At 36.1% G+C, this 25,431-nt stretch overlaps 2 protein-coding genes across 4 annotated transcripts; one reads left to right on the top strand and one right to left on the bottom strand.

Moving 5' to 3' along the window:
- Nucleotides 1-328: 328 nt before the first annotated feature.
- On the bottom strand, nucleotides 329-3,887 carry Cass (cassowary). The gene is made up of 8 exons (XM_021336138.3): nucleotides 3,656-3,887; nucleotides 3,398-3,559; nucleotides 2,858-3,202; nucleotides 2,548-2,751; nucleotides 2,222-2,416; nucleotides 1,839-2,099; nucleotides 1,593-1,757; nucleotides 329-1,472 (listed from the first exon to the last, which is right to left on the bottom strand). Exons 1-8 carry the CDS (start codon nucleotides 3,728-3,730, stop codon nucleotides 1,182-1,184), a joined length of 1,698 nt encoding a protein of 565 aa, XP_021191813.2. The 5' UTR covers nucleotides 3,731-3,887; the 3' UTR covers nucleotides 329-1,181.
- A 6,677-nt stretch (nucleotides 3,888-10,564) lies between these two features.
- LOC110377322 (homeobox protein CDX-1) lies at nucleotides 10,565-23,194 on the top strand. Of its 3 annotated transcripts, none has more exons than XM_049840879.2 (3): nucleotides 10,565-11,029; nucleotides 20,983-21,146; nucleotides 21,514-23,194. In XM_049840879.2, the coding sequence occupies exons 1-3, from the start codon at nucleotides 10,693-10,695 to the stop codon at nucleotides 21,754-21,756; spliced, it is 744 nt and encodes a 247-aa protein (XP_049696836.1). In that variant the 5' UTR covers nucleotides 10,565-10,692; the 3' UTR covers nucleotides 21,757-23,194. The 3 variants fall into 3 exon arrangements, with proteins under 3 accessions (XP_049696836.1, XP_021191842.1, XP_021191843.1); XM_021336167.3 differs by having other exon boundaries at nucleotides 10,566-11,029; nucleotides 20,986-21,146; XM_021336168.3 differs by having other exon boundaries at nucleotides 10,566-11,029; nucleotides 21,001-21,146.
- The last annotated feature ends 2,237 nt before the right edge of the window (nucleotides 23,195-25,431 follow it).

Here is a 25,431-nt window from a genome sequence, read left to right on the forward strand (position 1 = left end):
AAGGTCTACTCCATAGATTTGCTACTTAAACAAGGTATGAATGTGGTCTTTATTAGTACTTAACTTGGACTTCAATGACTGAATGGAGGTGAAGGAAAACATCTTGAGAAAAATTTGAAGTGTCTGTAAAGTCTGAAATAGCCCATCTGCCTTGAACAAGAGTGCTGCATAATGATCATTCCTCTTCTATGTATCAGATCAGAAGACACCAGGGCCTTGCAGTGAGACTGATGATGTTGGATATTATGCATCTGGTTGATATATTGATATGAACTGATGTATAAATTACATGTAGGATTATTTTTGTTTTTGAAATAAAAGAAAATAATTATATTAAAATGTTTTAATCCTGTTGTGAATTCCAAAGTATTCTGTAATTTAAAAAACCATTGCAGGAGTCTTCTGTCATCATACTCTTTCAACAAATACCTGGAAGAGTCAATAAAACGAACCTATGGAGAAATGTTGCGTTGTTTCCAGTAGCTGGTGGGATCTGTATGTAGAAAACTTACAACTACTAGCTACTTACAGTTTAACAGCATTTCCACACAATGTCAGCGTGATGAAGATTCCTGACTTATTCTAATTTTGTTTATATTCTAATACTTACAAAGTGGTGATACATCTTATCCTACTCAGTTGTCAGTTGCTCTAGGGACTAGTAAATAAATATAATTCAAATGGGCTACTTACCATTGTGCACCAGAACTACTCGAAATGGGTACTGAAACTAAGGAACAACTGCATTCAATTGTTGTTGACAACGTACCATCTATTGCCCTTAACGAAAAAAAAACTATGCAACCAAATAAAATTCCCCTAAAAAAAATTTTGTAGACGAAAATCAGCCCATAAGTCAACTGCAACATCACCTACTCAAAATAATATTTATGTGAAATCTTTGCAGCTGATATAAAGGAATTGATGAAACTAATCAGCTTGCCTAATCAATACAGACATATCCAAGAAACAAAATATATCATGTGCAGTTGCACTGCATATCCCTTATTCTATCTGATAAACAAACAGATGGAATTGGATTTGAATTCCCAATGCCTCACATAAAGGAAAGGAAAATCCATCTAGCATTATGCTATGCTGTCATCAGGAGAAAATATGTTCTATATAATTTGAATTGAAATCATTGTCATTATTGGTGCATTTTTGGGAAACTTCGAAAATTAGTAGTTATTCCGCCTCCGAAACGGGGCTCCGTTGTTTCTGAAGTCACGTCTACCATATCCCCCTCGTCCTCCCCTCCCTCCCGAATTATTCCCAGAGAACCTTCCATTATTATTTAGTCGTGAGCTGTATTTGCCTGACGGCGGCGTATACATTTTTATATTCCTATCTCCACTTCGTGACCTTTTCTCAGGAGATTCTTTATCATTTTCATTATCAAACGTAATGGGGCGGTGTCGTTTTTGTACCGGCGATTGCTTTGTATCATCAGGATCTGCAGTGTGTTTCTCCTAAAACAAATTTGTAATATTAAAATATGCTTACTTTAGAAAAGGAAAATTATGGATACAGCACTATCTATTATACATCTGAGGGCACAGCAGTGCCCCAGCCAATTAATTAATATTTACCTCTTTTTCAGATTTCTTGGATTGGAATGACAGTTGAACTTTGCTCTTGAAGCTGGGTGGAGTGCGAAACAAATCTCTTATAAGGGTATTGATATTAGAAGTTGTCTTCAGAGCAGCAATTTTTAACTTGTTTTCCTCAGAATTAGCGTCTTCACCTTTTTGGCTCTACAAAATAATATTAGTTAGTCTAATGAGAAATTTTAGGACATTTGGCAAAATAATATTCCATGTAGTCATAAAACATACTTGTGTAACCTCCTTTAATTTTTTGATGTACCCTTGTGTAAGACGGGCAGTATATTGTAGTCGGAGACGTAAGGCTTTCAGTTTAGTGGCATCTGAAACCAGTGCGTCAGGTGCCTTGCGACACAGTGAGTGTAGGGCAAACAGTGCACACTCCACATGAGAAAATTGAAGTGATGGTGTGGTCTTGGAGTCTTCTATTTTCTCTTCAGATTTTTCACCTTCAGTTCCTTCAGGTTCAATTGGTGCTTCTGGTAAATATTTCTGCAAACCAAATTGTATTTTTTTAGATACCTTCAACTTAATTTTAAATTCATGATATGAAGTGTTTGTTTTAACATTGGTAAAATTTTTCTTATAATATTAGAGTTCATAATTTGACTTACCATTAGCAAATCATACACTGCATCAATTTTTTGCTGTGGATTCTCAAGTTCTCCACAATGCTCTGTTATCTCAGCAAATATTTTCAACAGCTCCAGTTTAGTGTCTGTACCACCCTCTGGTGTTGTTATGCTGTTCCATCCTTGAAGTACATGGTCGCAGAAGAAGTTGACAAACTGAGTGGAGTCTACGAGAGCCTAGAGAAAAAAATGGCTTTATTTAATATTATGACAGAAAAGGTTATAAAAACTTGTATGCTTAATCATGTTTTTCTTTATCAACATTTTTTGTATTTCAAATTTCATAAATGAGTATGTCTAAAACTTACAGAGAACAAAGGCAATGCATGCTGGGAACAATGTATAACTCGATCCACATATTCAGGATCCTCTGGATGCCAGTCATCAGGTGTAAAAGCAAGAGCAGCTACAATTTGTACCAGTTCTTTTTTACCAGCTGGAGTCTTTCCTAACTTGGACCAGGTTAACAATTCCATTATGTGCTCAAACTCTTCAGCAACAACATCTTGCAGCTAAAACAGATATAATTATGTTAGTTGGTCAGATTTCACATCAAGCACATGTGCCTTAGTATCAAAGGTAAATAGGTTTGATTGAATTGTCTATGATTTAACTTACTTCCAAGAGTTTCTTGCATTCAGCAATAATCAATTCTTCAGCATCTTTAGTAATGACTTCTCTGCCAAGTTGTTTCACTTTAGTTGCTAGAAACTTGATACATCTCTCCCTAACAATTTCATTTGTGACTTCACTATCAGCATTTTGGTGTATTTGAGAGAACATTCCAGTGAGTGCACCTTTAGGATCTATCTTCAGAATGGTTAGCAATGAGTTTGAGACTACATTTATTTCAGTAGAGTCATCAGATTGCAGTAGTTGTGCTAATATGTCTGCAATTCTTTGAGTGTGTTCTTTATGATCTTTACACAATGTTGGCAGATCTTTGATAGCCTGTTTACGGATCTGTAAGAGATGAAAAAGTGTGATGAATGACAGGAATGCACTATGAAGCACTGCTTTTGAAGATCAAGTTATATAATTGAAAAGATATAAAATACACTGGTACTGGTACATCTGGTTAAACTGGAAGCAAATTCCAATGTATTTGGAATAAGGCTAGGTAGTTGATGAATAGAATATACAAAAATCTATACTTACAGCAACATCATCATCCTCGCACAAATCGAATTGAGCCTCAATGGCTTGATCAGCCAAAGTTGGAAAGCTGTTGAAAAATTTCGCAATGAACTGTGACGCTAAACGTTTTTCCTTGTCAGATCCCTTGACTGCTGCTAATATTTCCAAGTATTCTTTCTCATGCTAAAATAATACACAAAATTATGATGAATATAGTTGTGGATTGTAAGTAAAGGGAACATTTATATTGTGAAATTAAGGGGCGTTAGATTAGGTTACCTTAGAAATGTCATCTTTAGCGTCGGCTAATATACCATAATTTTGGTACAGTTTTTCAATATTGTCCGCCGACATGTTTAATGTCTAAATACCGAACTTTACAAACTATCCTCAAGAAATAATTTTCAACTAGTATCGCCCTGGATTAACTGAAATATAACGTAAATCACACGAGATGAAATCACGAAACACCGCCGCCACCGCGTACCAAACGAAACCACAGATAATTGAATATTTACATAGACAACAGTTTTTTTTTTATAATTTTTAATGGCATGGCCTTCTAGCCTTTGTGCCAAATCTTAATTTTGACACATAGATGTAATATAATAAACAAGATTGCGCACGCTCAAAATATATATTTACGAAAATGAACTCTATTCCAACGCAATAAGGTACTAAATTTGTTGCATAATAAACAGAAGCAAATCCGAGCCGAGAGGGATAGTCAGAACGGAGGCCGTTTGTCTCTTTCTAACACCTTGCCAGCTTAAAAAAATGTTGTGATCAACAGTTTTGTCTTCCCAAAAAAACAATTGAATCACATATATTTATATCTTATTTTAACAATTGTAAGTCAACAAATTAATAAAAATCGCATTAATTTATTATACGAATAAATTATTTATATAAATTATTATTCTTAAAACATAAACAACATAATTTTTTTCAAGTTTTTTTTTCTAGCGGTAACCCTGAACATTCTTGGCGCGTAATCAGCATTTAAAATTTTGTTTATATATTTTTTTGTATTAAATCAATTTAAACTATTAAAATGGTGAAAAAGTGTTGCGTTTATACTTGTAAAAGTGAATCCTACGGTGGTTGCAATATATCGTTCCACAGGTTAGTTAATAATAACATTTTCGTAAATCAAACAACTATGAATTGTGCCCATGAATTCTTGTAATGAGTCAAAATATGGGTGAGGAATTTTAAAACTGTTGTATTATTGTTAAAGCTTCCTAAAAAATGAAGAAAGGCGACATAAACGGCTCAGCAGGCTATATGTGAAGCAAAAATACAAAAAAAAACAGTCTTCACTTCGAATCTTCCCTGCTTTTAAACTGCTAATTCCCGCTAATATTAAAAGCCTATATTAGTATTTTAAGGTCACAAGGTTTAGGGTGAGAGATGTGCGTTTTTACCCACGACGGAACGGAGCAGGTATATGGTTTAGGGTGAGAGATGTGCGTTTTGTGTTTGTGTGTGCGTTTGTGCAAAGTAATGTTTCTATCTACTTTCTAACTATAGGTAGTAAGCAATAGGTAGTTTAGCACAGAACTGGCGATTGTCCTTAGGTTCATTTCTTTAGTGAATACAGGGATAATCGTCGGTTTTGTGTCACCATTTCGTTAAAGTTGTCTCAAAAGGGCTTCAGCGTGTTGGCTTCGGCCCTACGTTCGCCTACCAAAAATCCGGGACTCTGTAGTCCCGTGGTCTATACGAAATATAATAATCTATCTATACTTGTATAATAAAAAGGAATGTTTGTTTGTTTCTTTGTACCTAAAGGCTCCGAAACTACTAAACCAACTTAAAAAGCTAAATTCTTCCCTAGCTAACATAGGTTATATTTTATCTCGGTCGTGATTTGCGCCATCTATATCCCTGATTATGGGCCCTGTGCCTGGACATCGACTGCATCGATTAGTACTGCGTCTACTTTTCTACAATGTTCTGAAAAAAAATATATAAAAAAAGTCGTAGTCTTTTGTTAGAAAGTTGCGAGCACGACTGCGGCGGCTATTCCCTCTAAGAAGATTAGCATGAGGAGCAGAGCAGGACATACTTATGTATGAACTACTTATTATGTAGGTACTTACTGTAGGTATTATAGCATTTGGGTGGATACAGGCGCAATCTGTTCCTACACTCTCATTGTCGTGGATGGCAACCCGAATATATTTTTTTTTATATTGGCTCCATACACGTTATGTGAAATTCCTATCTAGAAAGCAAAACAAAAGATAGATAAAATAGTGTTTGTTAATCGTAACGTAGATTTTAGTAAATAATTTTCATAAAGCAGCCATAATGTTAAAATTGAATAGAAATTGAATCGCAATAGCAGTTTTAACCTTAGCGGGCATTCTGCTACTAATATAAGACAAATCGTATTCCAATGACATTCTATTGGTTTGCGATTGGTCTGCCATTTGGTCTATACGGTAGTGCTATATACAATCATATTGCAATCGTAAATAATTTGCAGAGGATTCATTATTGAATCACAAAAACGGATATAAACGTTTATTTTAAAGAAATACGCTTCAATCGTAATTGAGTCGTGATTGGATGTGAATCGTATGTCGCTAAAGTAAAATTAGTAGAATCGCGCCCCTGATCAGTCTCTGGTCGTGTCGGATTGCCGTCCCATCGGGCTATTAGAGTCTAGGAATAGAGAGAGCACCTGTGTCTGGGCAAATGTTTGTGCACAATAATATTTATGTCCTGCGCAGTTGGCTAATCTCTTTGTATCAGAACAGCCGCCGTGGCCGACAATCGGCTAGGAGGATCATATCGTTAAAAGGGTCCAAGCTACGGGTGGTTAGCGCCCCAGACACATTAATTTCCCTCTGTGGGACACTGTAGGTACATTACTACACATACTGAATCTTTTAAGAAATCTCAAAATGTATCTATCTAATCAATGCATAACACAAATATAATAATAAGCATATGCGTTTTGGTAAGCGGTTTTGGTTTTTGTGAGAAATTCTATTTAGCTTACCTACATAAAAACCTGATCTTGGTGAACTGATAATGACTGAAATGATAATGATTCAAAATTGCAACGCAACCAACGTAATCATTTATTCAAAATAAATTTTAAAAAATTCTAAAAGTTACACTCCAATTTTTTTGCGTCTATTGCTACGAAACTGCTACGCGGCTACGACATCGCTCCTATGTTTCATTTATGCATTTTTCGTGTTATGATATAGATTATTTTGTTTGTTTGGATTATTTATGTGTTATTTGTAAATGATAAACCATTGTTTAAACAATTTTATTTGGACATTCAATAAACAATTTTAAAATATTGAACTAAAAGATGTTCCTAATAAGTAATTATACTTGCCTAAGACATACTTCGAAAATGGTAAATGGGTATGGATTAACTCTGTTATAGGTACCTACAGCATTCAGGTAATTTTAACTGGCTCCACATTCACTCGCGCATCCCTATTTATTTGAATACCTATGTACCTGCCATTTTTCATGCACATCTGTTTTTTAGAAAGATAAGAAAACAATACATAACAATAACCATATAACAACCTCCTTTTTGAAGGTTTCCGCTGACGCCGTCGGTACATAGGCATGTGTCTGTCTGTGCTATAGAATTTCTTAGAAAAAATATAAAGCCTCATGTATTGTTAAAAAAAATAACAATAAGTGTAGCTTAAGTAATAAACGCACGTATGGTATCGGCTCCTAAGTTCCTCTACTCATGGTTACTTTGAAAAAGGCATGGTGCCGAAAATCTAATCCTTTGTTTGTTGTTGTAAAGTTCTAAGCCATTCTTTTTAATTAGAACAATGAGTTTACGTGTAATGGGTGGGTATTCCGTTTTGAGCGGTGTGGTGTTAACATGTTTGCTTTTTAGTGGGTTAGCCCAATTATTATTTTTATCTAAGTAGTTACGTTACGCGCAGATGGATTTTACATAAGATAGGACACAATCTAGGTATACTTACTCAATGCTTATTATCGCATTAATTTCTTGGTATTTTTTCCTGTGGGTAATAGCTTCTTTTCATTGAGCTTTGCGGATTTTGCGCACATTAATGGACATATGCATTCGCATAAGATTTCTTCTTCCTCTTGCCCTGTTCCCAATTTTATTTGGGGTCGGCGCAATATGTCATCCTCATCCATTTTCCCCTGTCACTCGTCATACTGGCACTCACTACCTTCCTATTCATGTCATCTTTCAGGCAATCCATCCATCTTTTCTTAGGTCTTACTTTCCATCCATCTTACTACATCTTACCAACATACATAGCACACACTATGTTGCATGCGTATCATCCCTCCTAATTACATGCCCCTACCATGACAATCTTCTACTTCTCATCTTTTCATCCTTGCATAAGATTTAAATTATTTAAAACCTTGGAGTAATTTCTTACCAGCTTAACTTACTGCATACCACTTAAGAGCATGCCACTTAATAAGTGCATAAGTATTTTTTACGGAAGCTACTTAGGTAAGGTTGATTTAAAATATTTTTCTTAATAACTCTTACAAAGGAATAATGGTAGAGTATCGTAGCAACAGTACTTAGTAAGATGTAAGTTTTACGCAACTGACTATTTCATGACTTGCACGTACAAAAAAAAAAACATTGATACCTGCTTTGTCTATGAAAATTCAGTAGGTACACTCCTTATCTACTAACCTATAGGTACTTAAAGATACTGCCTCTTAGCTTACTTAATTACTTTTTACTATAGGTAACCAACTATTTTTCTAAAGCTACTTAGAAACTTTTACAAAGCTTAAGAGTTTGTTTGTTTATTTATTTACTTACTTAAACATGTTAGCTAATATCATCAAAATCTGGTCCAATTTTAATACATTTCAGTTTTGGATGGACCTTTCATCAGGCAAGGTTATGTTTTATCCAGGTGCGAAAAGTAAGTAGTTCTTGTAATGTAACATTTTTAAAATTTTGTGACCGATGCGAATTTTTATTTTTTTAAAATAAAGAATTAAATATTCAATTATTAAAATAATTAAAAATTACAATGCATTCGGCCATCACAATTATTCGACACTGCTGTTTTGGTCCTAAATTTACATATTACCTCCGTTCTTCTCATCTCTTTAAACATAGCCACCTTTTAGACCCAATTGATAAAATTATCCGCCATACCCTCAGCTCCATTCGCAATGTGGCCCTGGACGACCGAGCCTGGCAACAAGCCACATTGCCCATCCGGATGGGAGGTCTCGGCGTCCGCAAAATTACCAGTATTAGTTTACCGGCATTCATATCCTCGGTTCACGGCACTGAGAAATTAACCAGGAATATTCTCACTCCAACACTGGCTGATTTCGAGGTGCCGTATTTAGCCGAGGCTATGGATGCATGGAAAATTACTTGCCCGAACGAAAATTTACCCAGCAACCCGTCTTCCCAAAGACAGTGGGATGAGCCGCTCTGCAGAGTAACCCGGAATAGTTTGATAGAAACGGCAATTACTCCTGCTGAGCGAGCGCGCCTACTGGCTGTGGGTAGATGGGAGTCGGGGCTTTGGCTTCAGGCACTACCGTCGTCAAATATTGGCACCATGTTTGACGATACAACTTTCCGCCTCGCTACTTGCTTACGTATAGGAGCACCGTGCTGCTCCCCTCATCGCTGCCACTGTGGTGAGGCTGTCACCAGCCTCGGACACCACGGCCTGTCGTGCAGCCGCAGTGCGGGCCGTATTGCCCGGCATGCAAACATCAATGACATTATACATCGAGCTCTTGTTGCCGTCGCGTCGGGGTACCAGCTGTATTAGAACCAAACGGCTTGGCACGCGACGACGGTAAGAGACCAGACGGCATGTCGTTATTCCCTTGGAAGATGGGTAGGCCTTTAGTATGGGACGCAACCTGTGTCGATACTCTTGCGCCATCACACCTTCCAAGTTCTGCGTGCTGTGCTGCTGCTGCCGCTGCGGCTGCGGAGAACCTCAAGCGGCGGAAATATAGTGGCCTTGTCGGAAACTATATTTTCGAACCGTTTGGGGTTGAAACCCTCGGGTCGTGGGGTCCGAATGCCCACATTCTATTTAAAGATCTCTCAAGGCGGCTGGTTGACGCTTCTCGCGACCAGAAGGCTGGCTATTACCTCGGACAAAGAATCAGCATGGCGATCCAACGAGGTAATGCTGCCAGCCTCTTGGGCACGCTCCCAGTTGACAGCGATGGGGACGAATTTTTTGACGCTTTTTAGTTGTTTGTTTTACTAGGATAGTTTTTGATTTTTATTGTAAATATGTATTGTAAATATCTATGTAAATAAAGTACAAATAAAGTATTATTAAAATTGAGCTGCTGTTGTTGTTGATAAAACAGCCTTTTTACTATATATGAAACGACTCAGCAGATATGTTCATGAGGCATTATGGCAGTCGGGATAAAATTATATTTATCACAAAAATTCTAAACGAAAATTAGAATATTTAGTTGGGTGCTACGATACCATAGACTGATACACAGACAGACCAGTTAAACCTTGTAAGTAGGTAGGTACCTCTCTTTGCGTCGGGGGTTAAAAACGGCTCAACCTATTGCGATGAAAGGTGGTTAGTTCATTGTTCCCAAGTGTGTTAACGTTATTATTATTACTTATACTTGCCTAAATTTTCAGTTTCATGAAAAAGATGATTTAATTTGAAAAGATTTCAAATGCTTCCATTTCCTACATTTAAAAAAATCTCTTGCTTACTTACGTATCTAAGTAAGTATCTTCTTAATTTCTGAGTAATTATTTGAAGTTAGATAAGTATACCTAAGTATGATCATGGCATGTTCCCATTGGAAGAAGGATTCAAATATCGATTTTTCTAAACATGAACAAGTTGTACCTCTACATACATATTTGTATTAGACAGATTGATCATTTCGTTCATAAACCAGTTCAGCTATGAAAAATAAAATATGTGCCTAAAGGAATTCCTGACAAAAGGCACACTTCATTATGGCGATGTTCATTATTTTTGTAGTAATTAGGCAAATGAAACGTGAGTGCGGCGGCGGCGTGCGGAGTGCGGCCGGCGGGCGGCCGGCGCGCGGCCGGGCGCCGGGGCGGGCCGGCGACGCGCTCATTGGCCGCGCTCGGCGACGCCCTCCGATACCGACACCGTCCCTCCCGTTTTCCGAGCAGCCGGCCTCGCTTACCTCCTTCGTTTCGCTCAGTCGCGTCCGCTACGTCGCGTGTGGTGTATCTAGATTGTCGTACCTGCACCTGTAACAGAACGGTGGTGTTGTGACAGCGAGTGTATGTGCGATGCTCGGACGGTGATCGAAGCATGGTGAATTACGTTAATCCGCTCGCCATGTACCAAGGCAAGGGCGGGCAATACGGCAGCGGCTGGTATGGCTGGCAGCACCAGAACTTCGAGGAGCAACAGTGGTGCGCATGGAACGGAGCGCCCGCGGGTGGAGAATGGGCGCCGGATCCTCATCACTTCCCGAAGCGGGAGCCTGGGGAGCGGGAGATCGCGGACATGCCGTCCCCGGCGCGAGGCGACCTCGCCAGCCCCAGCGAGAGCTCCCCCGGCTCACGACCAGCGCAACCACCAGCCCCGCCGCGCTCACCATACGAATGGATGAAGAAACCTAACTACCAGACACAGCCCAATCCAGGTTTTTATCTTTTTCAATTTATTTAAAGTTAAGACGTCACCACGGATACTAAACAAGCATTAATTCAATCATTTAAATCAGCGTACCTTCCTACTAAAAAGTAAACAATATTTTTCAAATCTACCCACCTTTACCTAATGCACCAACAAAACGAAGAATCTGTTTTTGGTGTAGGCTCTGTTAAATACCTTCAAATGAAGGTAAATAGTTAACATTCACACATTCCCTCAATATCTCCCAAAAAACAACCTAAGTAAGTATTATTCAAATGCAGATCTGAAGTGAAGTTCTTTTTTGGGATATTAGGAGACTATGAAATGTGTGTACTATTAAAAACAGCGTTATTACCCCATTAAAATTATTATTTATGCTTTAAGAACAAACAAATTACATTTTTTAGCGTGCTAACTTAACGTAACGTAGCGCATAATTTACAGAACCTGTTTTGTTAAATCCTAAATGAAAACTCAGTTTATAATACTTCTAGTTTGTCAATTAATCCCGTCGCTCGATTATACATAGGAACCGATGAATAATACTGTACTAAAGCATAATATTTAATTCGCTGATATCGATAAGGACTAAAAGAATTTTATTGATTTCCATGTAACGGCTGTCACACTATTGTGTTGTGACCGATGGTTGTGACTCATATCTATAATGAAATAATATTTGCTGTCATAAATCTGATGAAGAATAATAATACGAGAAGATTAGTTTGATTCTGCATGCACCAAACAAACTAGAATGTTTTCAGTATGTCATGTGAACTCGAAACGCGTTTGCATTTAGTTTTCTAATGGTCAGAAATGTACACACTTACTTTACCGGACATTACAAAACTTCAATATATTTCTAGAACATCATTTATTTACTTAGGTAGCAAGTCTGTCTATCTCAGTATCCGCCTTTGTAAAAAACATAACAATGAGCAAAAAGCCATATTAACTCTTTTGTTATAAACATACAAAAACAGATAATTTGTAGGTATCTAGGTATTTCATTTACGATTTTGAGGTAGCGTACACAAGTGAGTTATTAAAATAATACGAAATTACAGCAAGGGAACAGTAGGGTACCTGAAACTACATACAGGGTGAGTCTTTCTCATACAGAATGAGAAATAACGAGAACTATAGCGGGAACATTTTAGAGTTTCAGGTTTTCAGTAGAATTTCTAGCATTCATCTTTTAATATTATATTTTGGGGTTTGTAATAAAGAGGGCGCGAGAAAATTATACAAATAATCCTGACTCTTACTATATACTTAACATAACTAGGTACCTACTTAGACTTTCAATTCTGTTCAGCCCATTTAAAAATGTTCGGCGGCATTTCTTTATCACAAAGGCAATTGGTCATAAAGTTTACTATTTAAATGCCCAACTGAGATGTAAATGGCATTGTTTGTAAAATGGCTCCACTAAGTAGGCAATAACGTGATTGTCTTATATTTAATGCTTCATAAATGCAATTTAACAATTAGGCAAACATAAACAATAGATAGGTGTATTTTTCTATCATCGTGTAGTGTCAGAACATAAATAGAGGAGAAGGGAGAAGGATTATAAAGACATTTTTTGAATCAATGTAAAGTTAAAGTTACCTTAATCACAAACAAATAGTTACTAATGACCTAATTTAAATGCAATGTAAGATTTTTTGTTAACACCATTTACCTACTTAGGAACCGACTAATCTATGCAATTGAATTTCATTATTTCAGACATTTGAATAACTAAAATATGTACCTAAGTAATCGCCATTTGAACAGTAAATGTCAAACCCCAGTAAATAAAAACATGTTGACGTGTAATAAACATAAAACACTTTTAATAAACTTTATTGATCATCAATAAGATAAAAAATAAAAATATACAGACAGAGGTGTTAAATAAAATGCCAAACTTGTTTAGCGAGATATCAAGAATATTTTAATTATTTAAGGAAAGTCAAAATGGACGCAATGGATAACTTAACAATCAATAGACCGTACGGGTATATATTTTTTTACCTGAACAATTAAAAACTTGTTAACTGCACTTTGTTGGGTTCAGATCACAGGATAAGAATGGATTTACTTAATATATTAAAAGGTTTGTTGTTAAAAAAGTATTTGTGTGGTAACAAACACCTGCTACTGATGGATTCCAACGAATTTGCGTACAATTCCGCGGCGAAATAATTGTTTTACAGGTATTTCTCTAACCTTGCTTTTGTATGATTTATAATTATACCTATATTTAACTGATTCATGTACGGATTTTTGTTATTGTTTATAAGAAATAGATTACCAAACAATAAAAAAAAAAATATTTGAAAAATAAAAACAGATTATTAAACAATAAGAAGAACTTAAAAAAAATAAATAAGATGAAACGAAAAATTGCACTGCCTATTACCTACAATAAAAAGTTAACATTTCACCTAGGTATATGTCATATGGCACATAACACAACATAACTACGTTAAGACTTCTTGGAAGTCGGGAAAACGAGAAAACTCAGATTTACCTAATTGATATAAATGCATGTGATTTGAAAAAATGCTGCTAATGATTTACCCTTAATTTGTTTCTTTTCTGGTATCACTTCTACCCATTCAATAGTGTTTCAATATTGTAGAATAATTCTCGACATGACCCGATTAGACACTTAGGTAACCTGTACATCTGTCTGATTATTAAAATACATTCTTCCTGTACATCTCCCTCAGACACCATTTTCTTCACTTTCACAGAAAAGTTTAGTAGGTATAAGGTTCCTTTGTTGGATAGGTCGGTTTTACAATATTCTAAATTGCCTTTTCAGCGGCTATAGGTACCTACCTACGTAAACTAATGCCTTTTTATTTGATTTTCAAAGTTAAATTATTACACTTCTAATTGTAATCACATAAACAAATTACATCATAAAGTAATAAAAACTTGTTACTGTTTAATTGATTTGTTTGCATTTTTTATTAAGTATATATGCGAGTAGGTATCGTAATTGGTGGTCCATGTAATGTTTAAGTAGATATATCTCTGAATTTTAGTTAAATCTATTTTAAGCTGAAGGAGCATAAGTTTACCGATAAACTAATAAATCTTAATATACCTACAATAAATTAATCGTTTATTGTATAAAAACAAGTCTATTAAAACAATTGTTTTTCTATGGCTGTTTAGTTTAAATAGAGCTTATTTTTTATCACTTGACAGTGTTTCAGGGGCTTATTGATTAGCAATCAATTAATAAAGAAAAATTACATACGTTTATTATATTGGAACAGAACCAAATCTCGAAATGCACTGTCGGATCAGATTTAAGACAGCAAGTTCGCAGTCTCATTTCTGTTTAGTACTTAATATCTCTTCTTTATTTAAATTATGAGTATGCTTAACTGAAACTTCTGCCTTATAGGTACTCAATGTGTTTCCAAGATGGCGTCATTGCGTGCGCATGCGACTCGTTTCCTTAGGTATGTGCGCAGTGATGCATCAATGTGGGTTGGGTACTGGCCAGGTAGTAGATACATAATAACAGTGTTCCCATTTATCGTAGCATGTATTAAGTTTCTATGTACGTAAGAAATAATTGAAAACGCTTTGACCGCCATTAAAAAGTTATGATTTGTTTTAAGTGAATATTAGCGAAGAAAGAAGCGTTTTTGTATTCACTACAGAAATGTAAAAAGTAGTTCTAATATTTATGTAAACGTCTCTTCGGCTTAGACCAAGTTTTGTTTTTTTTTCATAGGACAAAACTTCTTCAGTGTCGTTTGGAAAATCTCTTGAATGTGGCCTATTAGAAAAAATATAAATTCACATTAGGTATAAAATCATGAAACTGTGACTTCAGTTCTGGTTAGAGTAATTAGTAGGATTAAAAAAAATATTATAGGTATCATCCCATCCAAAAAATCATAAATAAATAAATTGATATAAAATTAATGATGTGCTTATTTAAGTAAAAAAAATCAAGAATCTTACGATGAGTTGCTCCATTTAACTACCTATAACTCAACCATTTTCAGTCGTCAAATAACCGTTTTGATCAATGCCAATGGGCAGCAAGTACACCGCTGCTTGTTGTTATAGTTAAATAGTGCAACTCATCCTTAGATTGTACTACCTACTAATACATTTTAAATGTATTCTGTTGCTAAAAGCATCTGTTTAAAATCAGAATGTCAAAAATAGAATGTATTTCATCAGAATTATTCAGAATAAGTAATTATTATGAAACTGCGAGATAACTGGCTTAACTGGTCCTAGCTCTTGCCAATTAAACCTTCAAAAGGTAATTGCGCAATGTATTTTTTGAACTTGTCATACTAACACTGGTAGATAACTGATGAAGTTACTATTTTAATTAGAAAAACCATAGCATTTGAATTATGTGCACATTTTGTTCTTGTCACCCTTCCCTATTCGTAATTTTGTCAAGTCGTTGCAATTATCACTGGGCATAAAATTAGATGTGTTATTTTGCGTTTACTGGAATGGTTGTGTGTTAACGCGTGCCTAGGGAGCGAGTGCATGGAGCGAGCAATTAATCCCGGCCGCTGTGCGCGGGATCCCGGCTCCGGCTCCCGGCGACAATCACGGACAACGGCGCCCCCGGGACCCAACTGAACAAGTTAAATCTTTGCCAACTTGCTCTCGCGACAACTCGACCGCAATTTGATATTGACCGTACCTACTGCTAACTTGCTGCAATGCCAAAAAAGATTTTTCAGTTTTTGGCATTGAACAAGCGTTTCAATTGCCTTTCAAATATTTTTGAGCGTATTTAAGTTTAAAAATCTATGTTCAACAATAGTGAGGAAATATGCAAAGATAAAGAATTTCATGTAGATTTGGAGCAATGTTACAAAGATACTGCGTTGGAAGTATTATGCTACGTTACATCAATACCGTGTCAAGTTTACACATGTAATACGTGTTTATATTGTAGTCGTGTCAACAATGTCCTTTCCGACCGGCTTTCTGTGTACAAAAACTTCTTGCCTGTATTTGTCTCCGAGTCGTGTTTGCACAAACCTGGGGACATTCGAAGAAATAAATCTCTATTTGTCTACATTCACCAATCCCAATTCTCGGCGGGAGATTACTGTCGACTGTCGACATTTCACGCTCGCCGAGATAAATATATTGAGGCTGACAAATGGCTGTCGAAACATGAATGGATGTCGAGAAATTATTTCGGATGGCGTTGAAGGCTCTCTCTTGTCTATGCGGTTGTCGCGCACCAGGGAGCTTGCAAAAACGCCAGGAGCCGACAGTAGGCGGGGATTATTAGTCATTATCTTTTATTTTGATAAATAATGTAGTTTTTTGCGTTCTTTTAGATGACAAATGACTTTCACACAATATATCTATCATGCTGTGCGTTAAAAACTGATTGTTGACTTGATCTCAGTTTATTTTGAACGAGTTCATCACATGCCGCGTGCAATGTATGACGTATGATGTGCGTCTACCATCGATCATGGTGATTCGGTAATTAGCGTACCTACGCTTACCGATTCATTATTGCGTTCGACATTTAAATACATTTGCGTTGTTTTGACGTTAGAAACAATAAACACGTGATGATAAATCGGATAATGGAAGGCACGAAAGTTGACATTTTGGACATCGTAATGTATTCAGAGATATCATTATATCGGTTGTCAAATAATATTTTGCGTTTTTTAATATTCATTTAATGGCGCCATTGATATTGGAACTTCATGTATTTCGAGCTCTAAATGGAAGTAAAACTGGATATAAAGTTGCCCTGAGCCACTTTATGTTCCGCCCTCTGCGTGCCCTTCCTCAAAAACAGCGCCGCGCCTCCCGAGGGAGTGCGGAGGGTCACACGGATGATGTTAATTCACCCTCGCTTTATGTACTTCGGGAATATAGTAGATAAACATTGATAATATTCTAAATCTCTGAAATCAGATCTGCGAGTTATCGAAACATCAGTCATCTCAAGCTGAAGTATCGAAATAATTCTTTTGGCAGTATTTATCGTCGTGATAGCCGATAGCCGCGCCCTCGTCCATCAAAAACGCATTACAGGCGCTTACAAGAAGGTAACCGCGCGATATGACAAGCGATTGAGTCAACATGTTCAAAGACACCGCTATCGGAGCCGAGTCGCGATTACCGCGCGTTAACTGAAAGCGGGATTTCGGCAGGCCGACAAAGCCGCTAGCGACGCTGATAACTCCCGATTAATAGTTTTCCTTTCATAATTAAACCGAAGTACGTGTTTGACAAGCAATTGGTCGTGTTAGATAATTTTAAACACGTATAATTTTGTATATCAAGTAAATAAGTAAAGCAGTACATTTTATTTAAGTTACATTGCAATAGCGCTGTTGACGATATTTTGCTACGGCCTAAGCGCCTACGCGCTACGTAATTTTTTGAAACTTTGGCTATATCGAATATTTTAGTTCATTCTTTCGTTTACATTTCAAAGTTATTATAAAATTTATTTATTCTTGAATAGGATTCGATAGCACGTTTATTTAAAGTGATTAATTAATACTTAAGTACACGTATTATTGAGTGCGCGATATAGGTTTATCTTCAAGTAAATGAGCGACTTGCCTTATCATAATTCCTATATTACAATAGTAATATGTCGTATACTATAATTGTTTAATACATTCACAAATACTTTTATAGTCATACAATAATAATGTTATACTGAAGTGATTTACTATGGGAAAATAGGTGAAATCGATAACAAGTACAATAACTGCTACATAAAATCTTGTAGTAGCCACTACCTAATTATATTTTAACATGATTCAGATTAAAAACACCTTAGGTATAGGTTGGTACCTACATATGTAGGTATGTAAGTGAACCCTACATAAGTATTTCATTTTACACGTCTTCTACGTATATTTTGCATAATCACCGTGACAATGATTGATTAATCAAAATTTTCTTTTTTATTGTTTAAGTATAATTATAAACTGATATATTTTGTTTGTGATTTAGTCCATGCAGTAAAAAATAAGCTCAACGATTGAGTCGTAGTCTAGACATTTGAACTTACATAAATTCCGAACAAGCTGAAAATTGGTAAGATCGTTTAAAATATAATAATAAATATTTTTTTAAAGTTCCCCACGTTTCCGCTGTATGGAAAACGAATGATGAAAAAAAAAAATGTTTATTCTCTCATCACAAATTACAGCTTGACAAAAGCGCTTAATCTAAAAGTCAGAGTAAAAAAAAAAAAATGTGTGAGACTGGTGCCCGAAATAGGTATGCAATTCCTGTGTTACGGGTAAAATGTCGGTGGGACGGAGTTCCTTTTTCAAAATTGCATTAAGACCTTCGATTGTATAATACGCCCCGCCTGGCTTGGCCCGGGTTATCTGTCAGTCGGGCTATCTGGTCTATGCACCTATTTGTCCATGATAACCGCTGACTAAACAGAATTCGCCGCCGCCCTCCGGCGCGCCCGCCCGCAATGTTTGCCTACCACAAACAACCCAGTATTTTTTGGTTAAATCTTACCATGATAATACACCTATTTACTTTATTACTTGCACCATAAATTTGGTTATTTTAACATTGAAGTTTTAATAGTTAGAGCCTATAATGTAGTTAGTCAAACAAACCAGTCAAAAATTCCACTCTGATATTATCGCATTTTCCGAACATGTCAAATAAAATGCTTTTCTTTTATATCCTTTTGTATTTTTATAAAGATTTACATGTCACAGTGTCAATAACATTTAAAGGAAAACAATAGAAGTAAACGAAAACAATACGATAATAAGGGTGACCTTCATTATTACTTATCTGCCAGGGTAGGGTAGTAACGCTTGCAGTAAAAAATTTGCACAAATATCTGAAGTATGAGTATTTTTCGGGCGAACATGAAGAATTTATTCTCTTGGAGAAAAAACACCGTTTTGGCTGCAGTTTACCGTGGCAGTTAGCGCCTGCTATCAAACGCCACATCGAGTGTATCGCCGATGTTTGGACCTCTGTTTGTTCTACCAGTTATCTTCCATCCCCTTTCTGTTTGCTCCCCTAACCGGAAATTTATTTAACTTATAATTTTCTGTCATTCGAACGCTTTAAAGAGTTATCTTGGGCTTCGAGTGGTGTAGGAAAACATGTCAACGCGTTGTCTTTCGACCCCTTACGGTGAACACAATATTATCGCTTTTATTATGTTGTAAATATAATAAAATCTTGCTTGTCGGCTTGTATATTGTACCTTTAATAACTTGTCAAGCGTTAATGTTATCGAATTTACTGCAGTCCAAACTTTGAGGTTAGTTACCTTTTTGTTATTGTTTATTAGATACCGCTAATAATTCAGAATACTTATCCACTTTATTTACTTTAGAAATGAACCAATTAAAGTTGAACATAAGTGGTAATAAGTATACTGTATAAGATTGGGCGTCCAGTTACCTGTTTTTTTTAACGTTACCTGGATATCAAGTTCATTATTTTAGCTTCATGTAGAATGGCAAGAAAACAGGATAACTACTCATAATTTTAACAATAATTGTCTCTGATTGTTACGTAAATGTCTAATTCCACAGCGATTCTCTCGCGAGTGACAAACATAATTTATGAAGTTCTTAATACCGAGATAAGGAATATTTACACACTCCGAGAAGGCACACAAGCAGACACCTCACCTCTGTCTTAGTGTTATGTACACAGATATACGTATCTTGGTAATTTTACTCGTTGAGACATCTACACTACAGATAAAAATTGTAAACAAAATTTACATTTTCGACACTACGAAAAATCCCACAGAATTCCCCATTCCATACAGATTTAGTGTCTAATCTGTGTGTCTACATATGTGTTGTAAAGTTCAAACGTAAATATCACTCAAAGATTCTATGCGATAGCGGGTTTTCAGGTTTGTTTCAATATTCTTCACGTTAAGCACACACAGATACAAAACGTGGCCTTGTGATCGTTAGGCAAACAAAATTTGAGCTTATTTAGCTTAAGAAACATTGCATCTCTCAGATAAAGATTATAATCTTCTTTAAATGGAGAATTTTCAAAATTGAGTTTCCACTCAGTAACACAAGGAAAATTACAAATTACCTTACACGATGCTCTCGAATCTAATTTATAACTTATCTTTTGCAGTATTTGCTCTGGTCTTGTGCAAATATGAAACGAATCGCATGCCCGACTTATCTTCTAATTACCTCGGTACAATTTATCATTATGAAACAATAAGGTTTCAATACACAATCTCGTTTGTGCATTTAGTTAATTATTTTAATGAATAATTATACGGAAATTCTACGACAAAGAACGAAAAATAGGAACCAATAATTGCGTCTACTGCAATCGCAGCACATTAAGTGAACGAAAATTAAAAACAGGCACTCATGCAGATTTGAATCATCTATAAAATAAGGACGAATTCTTTATGTAATTTTGTTTAAACGTTGAAACACAGTGCTGTTCAATGTTCGAGCAGTGGGTTTGCCCTCGGTCGCAAGGTGTGGTCCTGACTAGATCCGCGCTAAGCCGCGAGCGCGCGGCGTCCCTTGATCCCGCCGCCTGGATTTACCTTATCGAGCCCTCGGGATTTGTTCCCTCTCCCCACACTACGCTCCGCGGCTGCGTGCCTCGTTACGAGAATATAAAAGACTTTTCATGAAGCAAATCGACGAATGATGTTCTACTAACGTTTTTGGTTAATCATGCGTGAATAACAGCCGAAATGTTTTAGTGCATCTTACCGTATCCTGTCGATGCATCACCTAGATAATGTGCAATAATTTTAAGCAGTAGTAGAATGCTCCAACAAACAATGCTTCGTCATTCATGACACGTAGTTTATAAAAAATATTTACATAACTCCAGCTTAGGCAGGATATGTGTTCAGTATGTAGAAGGCTGATTTCCACAAGTTTGCAATGTACAGAATCTGAGGGGAGACTATATAATATTTAATAGAAGATGACATTGTTGCAGGTAAAACGCGCACGAAGGACAAATACCGCGTGGTGTACAGTGACCATCAGCGGCTGGAGTTGGAGAAGGAGTTCCACTACAGCCGGTACATCACCATACGACGTAAGGCTGAACTCGCGGTCAGCCTCGGACTCTCGGAGCGACAGGTAATTCAATAACCTCTAGTAAAACCTTCAACAGGATAATACCGTGCATTCACATGAGAAGGAAAATATTATTTTCTTAATTAGGTAACATGAATTAGGAATAATGAGGGGTTTTTTTAAATTGTTTAGGGTAACAGGAAAACCCTAATTATAGGGACTGCAATTGATAATACGCAACCAAAATAAAAATGGTCAATCCTAAATTTTTGGATGTATCCACATTCATCCCGTTTTAATAACAATAACTGCTAAGAAGAAAAAAACACATGACTGCAATGACCAAGCTATTTTAAAAATAGAAACAGAAATCACTGATTTGCTATCAAAACCACTTGGATATCCCATTAACGAAATCCCATTGTTATAGGTAAAAATATGGTTCCAAAACCGACGCGCAAAGGAGCGCAAACAGGTGAAGAAACGCGAAGAAGTTGTGATGAAGGAGAAAGGGGATCACGCGTCATTACAGCACGCGCAACTGCACCACGCCACGATGCTGCATCACCAGCAGATGATGAACGGCATGATGCATCATCATCACTACCAGAACGTGCTGCAGGGAGTGCCCGAGCCGTTGGTGCCCGGCGTGCCGCCAGTACCGCTGCTGTGACCGCACCAGCCTTACTGTGCTCACAGTGATAACTTCGCGTACTGACATTCCTCGGTGTCCTCACACCGCCGCTCCACACACTGAACAATGGCCCCGCGAGGGCGTCGCAGTGTATGCATACGACTTCGACGAATGTGTGATAAATTCAGTGCAATCTTGTGGGATATGTAAATGCGTGTCGGACTTCAACATCAATGTTAAAACTTTATAATTAATACTCCTGGGTACTACTCGGTTAGTTACCTGACGGCTGTAAGCGGAGACACTTAACCAGCTTTCTGGAGTTAAGGCTTTTTCTTTAATGAGATACTTGTCACTTGATACGTTTCATTCGTCTTGTACAATCACCATTACTGGAAAAGTCGTGACACCAGAAACGATTACCTATGTTTTGATTTAGTCCTAATTCTAGTTAACTAAGTGTTCACGCCTTATAGTTATTTCAGTACCTTTTCTTTTAAACGGTACAGATTAATGTAATGTATTGAATTTTGTCACTTGACTGTAAATATAGACATAACTATATTTTTATATTATTATTACGATTAAGTATTATTAAATTGATTATTTTTAAACGGTTTATTTATTTCTCAATGCTGCAAGTGCCTTTCCAGTGATTTAAATTAAGGTGGTTGTATATTACTAAAGTATGTATTATTAAATATTTAATTTGTATAATGTAATAATTATTAATTCAATTTTATGTATTGTTTTCCATAGATAACGATACAATTTTGTATGTTAATTTGATTTCAGTTAAGTAATTAACTTTCATTGCGAATCTCATAAGAGTACGAATTTACGTACGGCAGTGAAAAGTGCTTTTATATGTACTTATTGTGTAATACCATCCTCGCATTTGTGGCCTTGAGAAGTAGGTGCATAGTTTTTACGTTGAATGAGATTATTCCTAGTTTTAACAGTTCTGTAAATAATAGCTTAAATATTAGAATAATTTATTCTTATGCCAATTTCTATAGCATTACACGATAAAGAATTATCACTCAATTCACAAACGACAATGCCTTGGGAAATAATGTGTATGGGGGTAAAATCATAGTGAAGGGGTTTATTATAATTTTGAAAGAATTAAAGCTACATACTATTGAGTTGATTTGTTAAATGCTGAGTTGCGATATATTATTTATTGATTGATACATGCCCAGTTCGAGGAAGTAACGTGATCGTTTATCGTTTTGTTTTGTGGTAATAGTTATAATATTGTGGTGCTAACAATATTCATTTTTGTTTGTATCATTATAATTCTCTGTTGGACATCAGTTTACATTGTGTAACGTAAATAAATTGGTAGCATTTGTGCTTTATGTATTAAAGGTTGATGTTTGAGAATCGTTTGTGGACACATGATTTGTTAGAATTTACGCAGCACTATCACGAAACACATTTGATAAACTAAATAAATTCATGTTAATCTATACCGTGTTGTATCTTTTCCTGATCTTTATATTCTAAACAAAGATGAGCTTGATTTGTTTAATAATTAAATTGAATAATTGCGATTAGTTTCGCAGTGTTATGCGCACGTTTATACGCGCAGTTTGCTTTGTTTTAAAACGAGCTTACGTAAGAATGGACTTTGTCCGCCGTCGGCTTACAACTTGTGTGAGCATTGTGCCTCAAACAGTTATCAAATAGAGAAGAAGTCATTCCAAGATTTTCATCAAAGATCAAGCTTTGGGTGTTACTTTTGGGTGTTCTAAGACAAAAAAGGGTTCTGAGAATAAAAAAGATTTTCTATCCAATTTAGCTTTAAGCGGCCTTAAAGCTCTTTTTATTATTAACTAGCTTTTGCCCGCGACTTCGTTCGCATGATATAGTGACTTCCGGCATATTTTTGGTTTGACCAATAGATGGCGCTATATGTCCGGAATAAATTTTATTTTTTATTTTTATATATTTTTTTTTAAATAAAAACTATCCTATGTCCTTTCTCAAGTTCCAAACTATGTCTGTACCAAATTTCACACAAATCGGTTCAGTAGTTTAGGCGTGAAGAAAAGACAGACAGACAGACAGACAGACAGACAGACAGAGTTACTTTCACATTTATAATATTAGTTAGGATGTAGTCATCCGGTTATGTATAAATTTAAAAAATCACATGAAAAACCTCTTCACTAACTTCAAATGCTAGAACAATATTTTCTGTGCCGGATTTTTGTCGGATACTTAGATAATTTACTACTTACTAACATTTACCTACCTTTTGAAATAAGCAGGTAATATTCAGTAATATTCATAGGTTCGCAAAATAAAATCCTGCATTGTAAGTCATTCACATGAAAAACATTAAACGACCATTTGAAAAAATTTCACGTTCTCCGTGATTTACAGTAAGGTCGTAAGGTCAATTCCCATTATTCGAGGAAGGATAGTAAGCACCTATAGGTATTCTTAGAGTTCTCCATTTTTTCTCTTTCGCCTTTCTTGCTTGAACCTAAAAATATTTAGGTAGGATATTTTCGTTTTCGAAAAACTCCGATTGAGAATGAAAGTTACTACCTATAGCAGCCTTCCTTTTTAATAAAAGTAGAATTATTTTTAATAGAAACTTCTTCGATCCACCAAACCTGAGATTATTATAGGTATCAAAAATGTATTTTAACTTCAGAGCTTCATTTTTAAGCTTGTATTTCTATGAAATCCAATTAAGTTCTATATCTCAGGCCGACCAGCAAGAATTTTGAGTAGGAAATATGCGTATACTTTAACACTTAAAATACGGAACATCGAGCAATTACTGAACGGGAATGGACCAATGAATGAAATATTCATACGTTTGTCACTTCATTGTTTGAGTACAACGGAAGTGTGCAGCCTCGCGTTAGATAAACGCTTACTTTTAAATTAGACCCATAATACTGACTTAACATCACTGTCAATATTGGGAGTGATTGGCCCTATAGGGTTGTACCGATTTAAGGTAAATGAATAGGTTCATTTGGGCTTTTCGTAGTGGTTATAACGAGTTCTGTTATTCTTAGCAGTGTACTAAAATTATTATTAATTGGAAGAAATAATTTATTGTGCTTAAAGTAGTCTCTCTAGTTCCAGTTTAATACCAAGCCTATTTATTTAACTGGTCTTAATTTATATGTACTCTATAACTGAATCTTGCATACACTAGGTAAAAATCACGAAAGTTCAGGAACTTTAAAGTCTGAAATTGCTAATCGTCTGTCAGCAAGAGTGGTGATTAACTCACATTCCTTCTCTTCATGGAAGAAGGACTATGCCCTGTAGTGGGACAGTATAAGCTGATGATGAAAGGATACCTAGGCTTCGACTGAAAATATAATTTATCAAACCTTTCTGTAGAACGGACGACAGGAAATGCTATTACCTATATTTTCCTTCGTGCTTAGGCTCAATTTTTACGTCGGCTAGGTGTCATATACAGAGGTTTATTGAAATCAAATACGTCAAATTAAAAAAAAATGCATGAAACCGACATGATGGTAGTTTAAAATACTGAGCACTCGCAACAACCCTCTCCTATTAAAACAACTAAAAATGCCTTACAGTCCGACCGTACGAGGACTTCAAGTGGCGATTTTAAAATATACTGAATTTTACGTTATTTCTATATTTCTTTTTACAATTTATCAGTCTTTTGTTCTGTGAAGCCAACCCTAGACCGTAGAGCAAGCGCGG

The sequence above is a fragment of the Helicoverpa armigera genome, chromosome 10 (assembly GCF_030705265.1).
Source record: "Helicoverpa armigera isolate CAAS_96S chromosome 10, ASM3070526v1, whole genome shotgun sequence".
NCBI classification, from domain to species: domain Eukaryota; kingdom Metazoa; phylum Arthropoda; class Insecta; order Lepidoptera; family Noctuidae; genus Helicoverpa; species Helicoverpa armigera.

Bases quoted from the DNA above. Each gene is read 5' to 3' on its own strand.
- LOC110377322 (XM_049840879.2), top strand. From the start codon at position 10,693: ATGGTGAATTACGTTAATCCGCTCGCCATGTACCAAGGCAAGGGCGGG. The intron at 11,030-20,982 runs GTTTTTATCTTT...AATATTTAATAG, and splicing joins CCAGACACAGCCCAATCCAG to AAGATGACATTGTTGCAGGT. The intron at 21,147-21,513 runs GTAATTCAATAA...CCATTGTTATAG, and splicing joins TCGGACTCTCGGAGCGACAG to GTAAAAATATGGTTCCAAAA.
- Cass (XM_021336138.3), bottom strand. From the start codon at position 3,730: ATGTCGGCGGACAATATTGAAAAACTGTACCAAAATTATGGTATATTA. The intron at 2,752-2,857 runs GTAAGTTAAATC...TATCTGTTTTAG, and splicing joins AATGCAAGAAACTCTTGGAA to CTGCAAGATGTTGTTGCTGA. The intron at 1,473-1,592 runs GTAAATATTAAT...AATTTGTTTTAG, and splicing joins CCAAGAAATCTGAAAAAGAG to GAGAAACACACTGCAGATCC.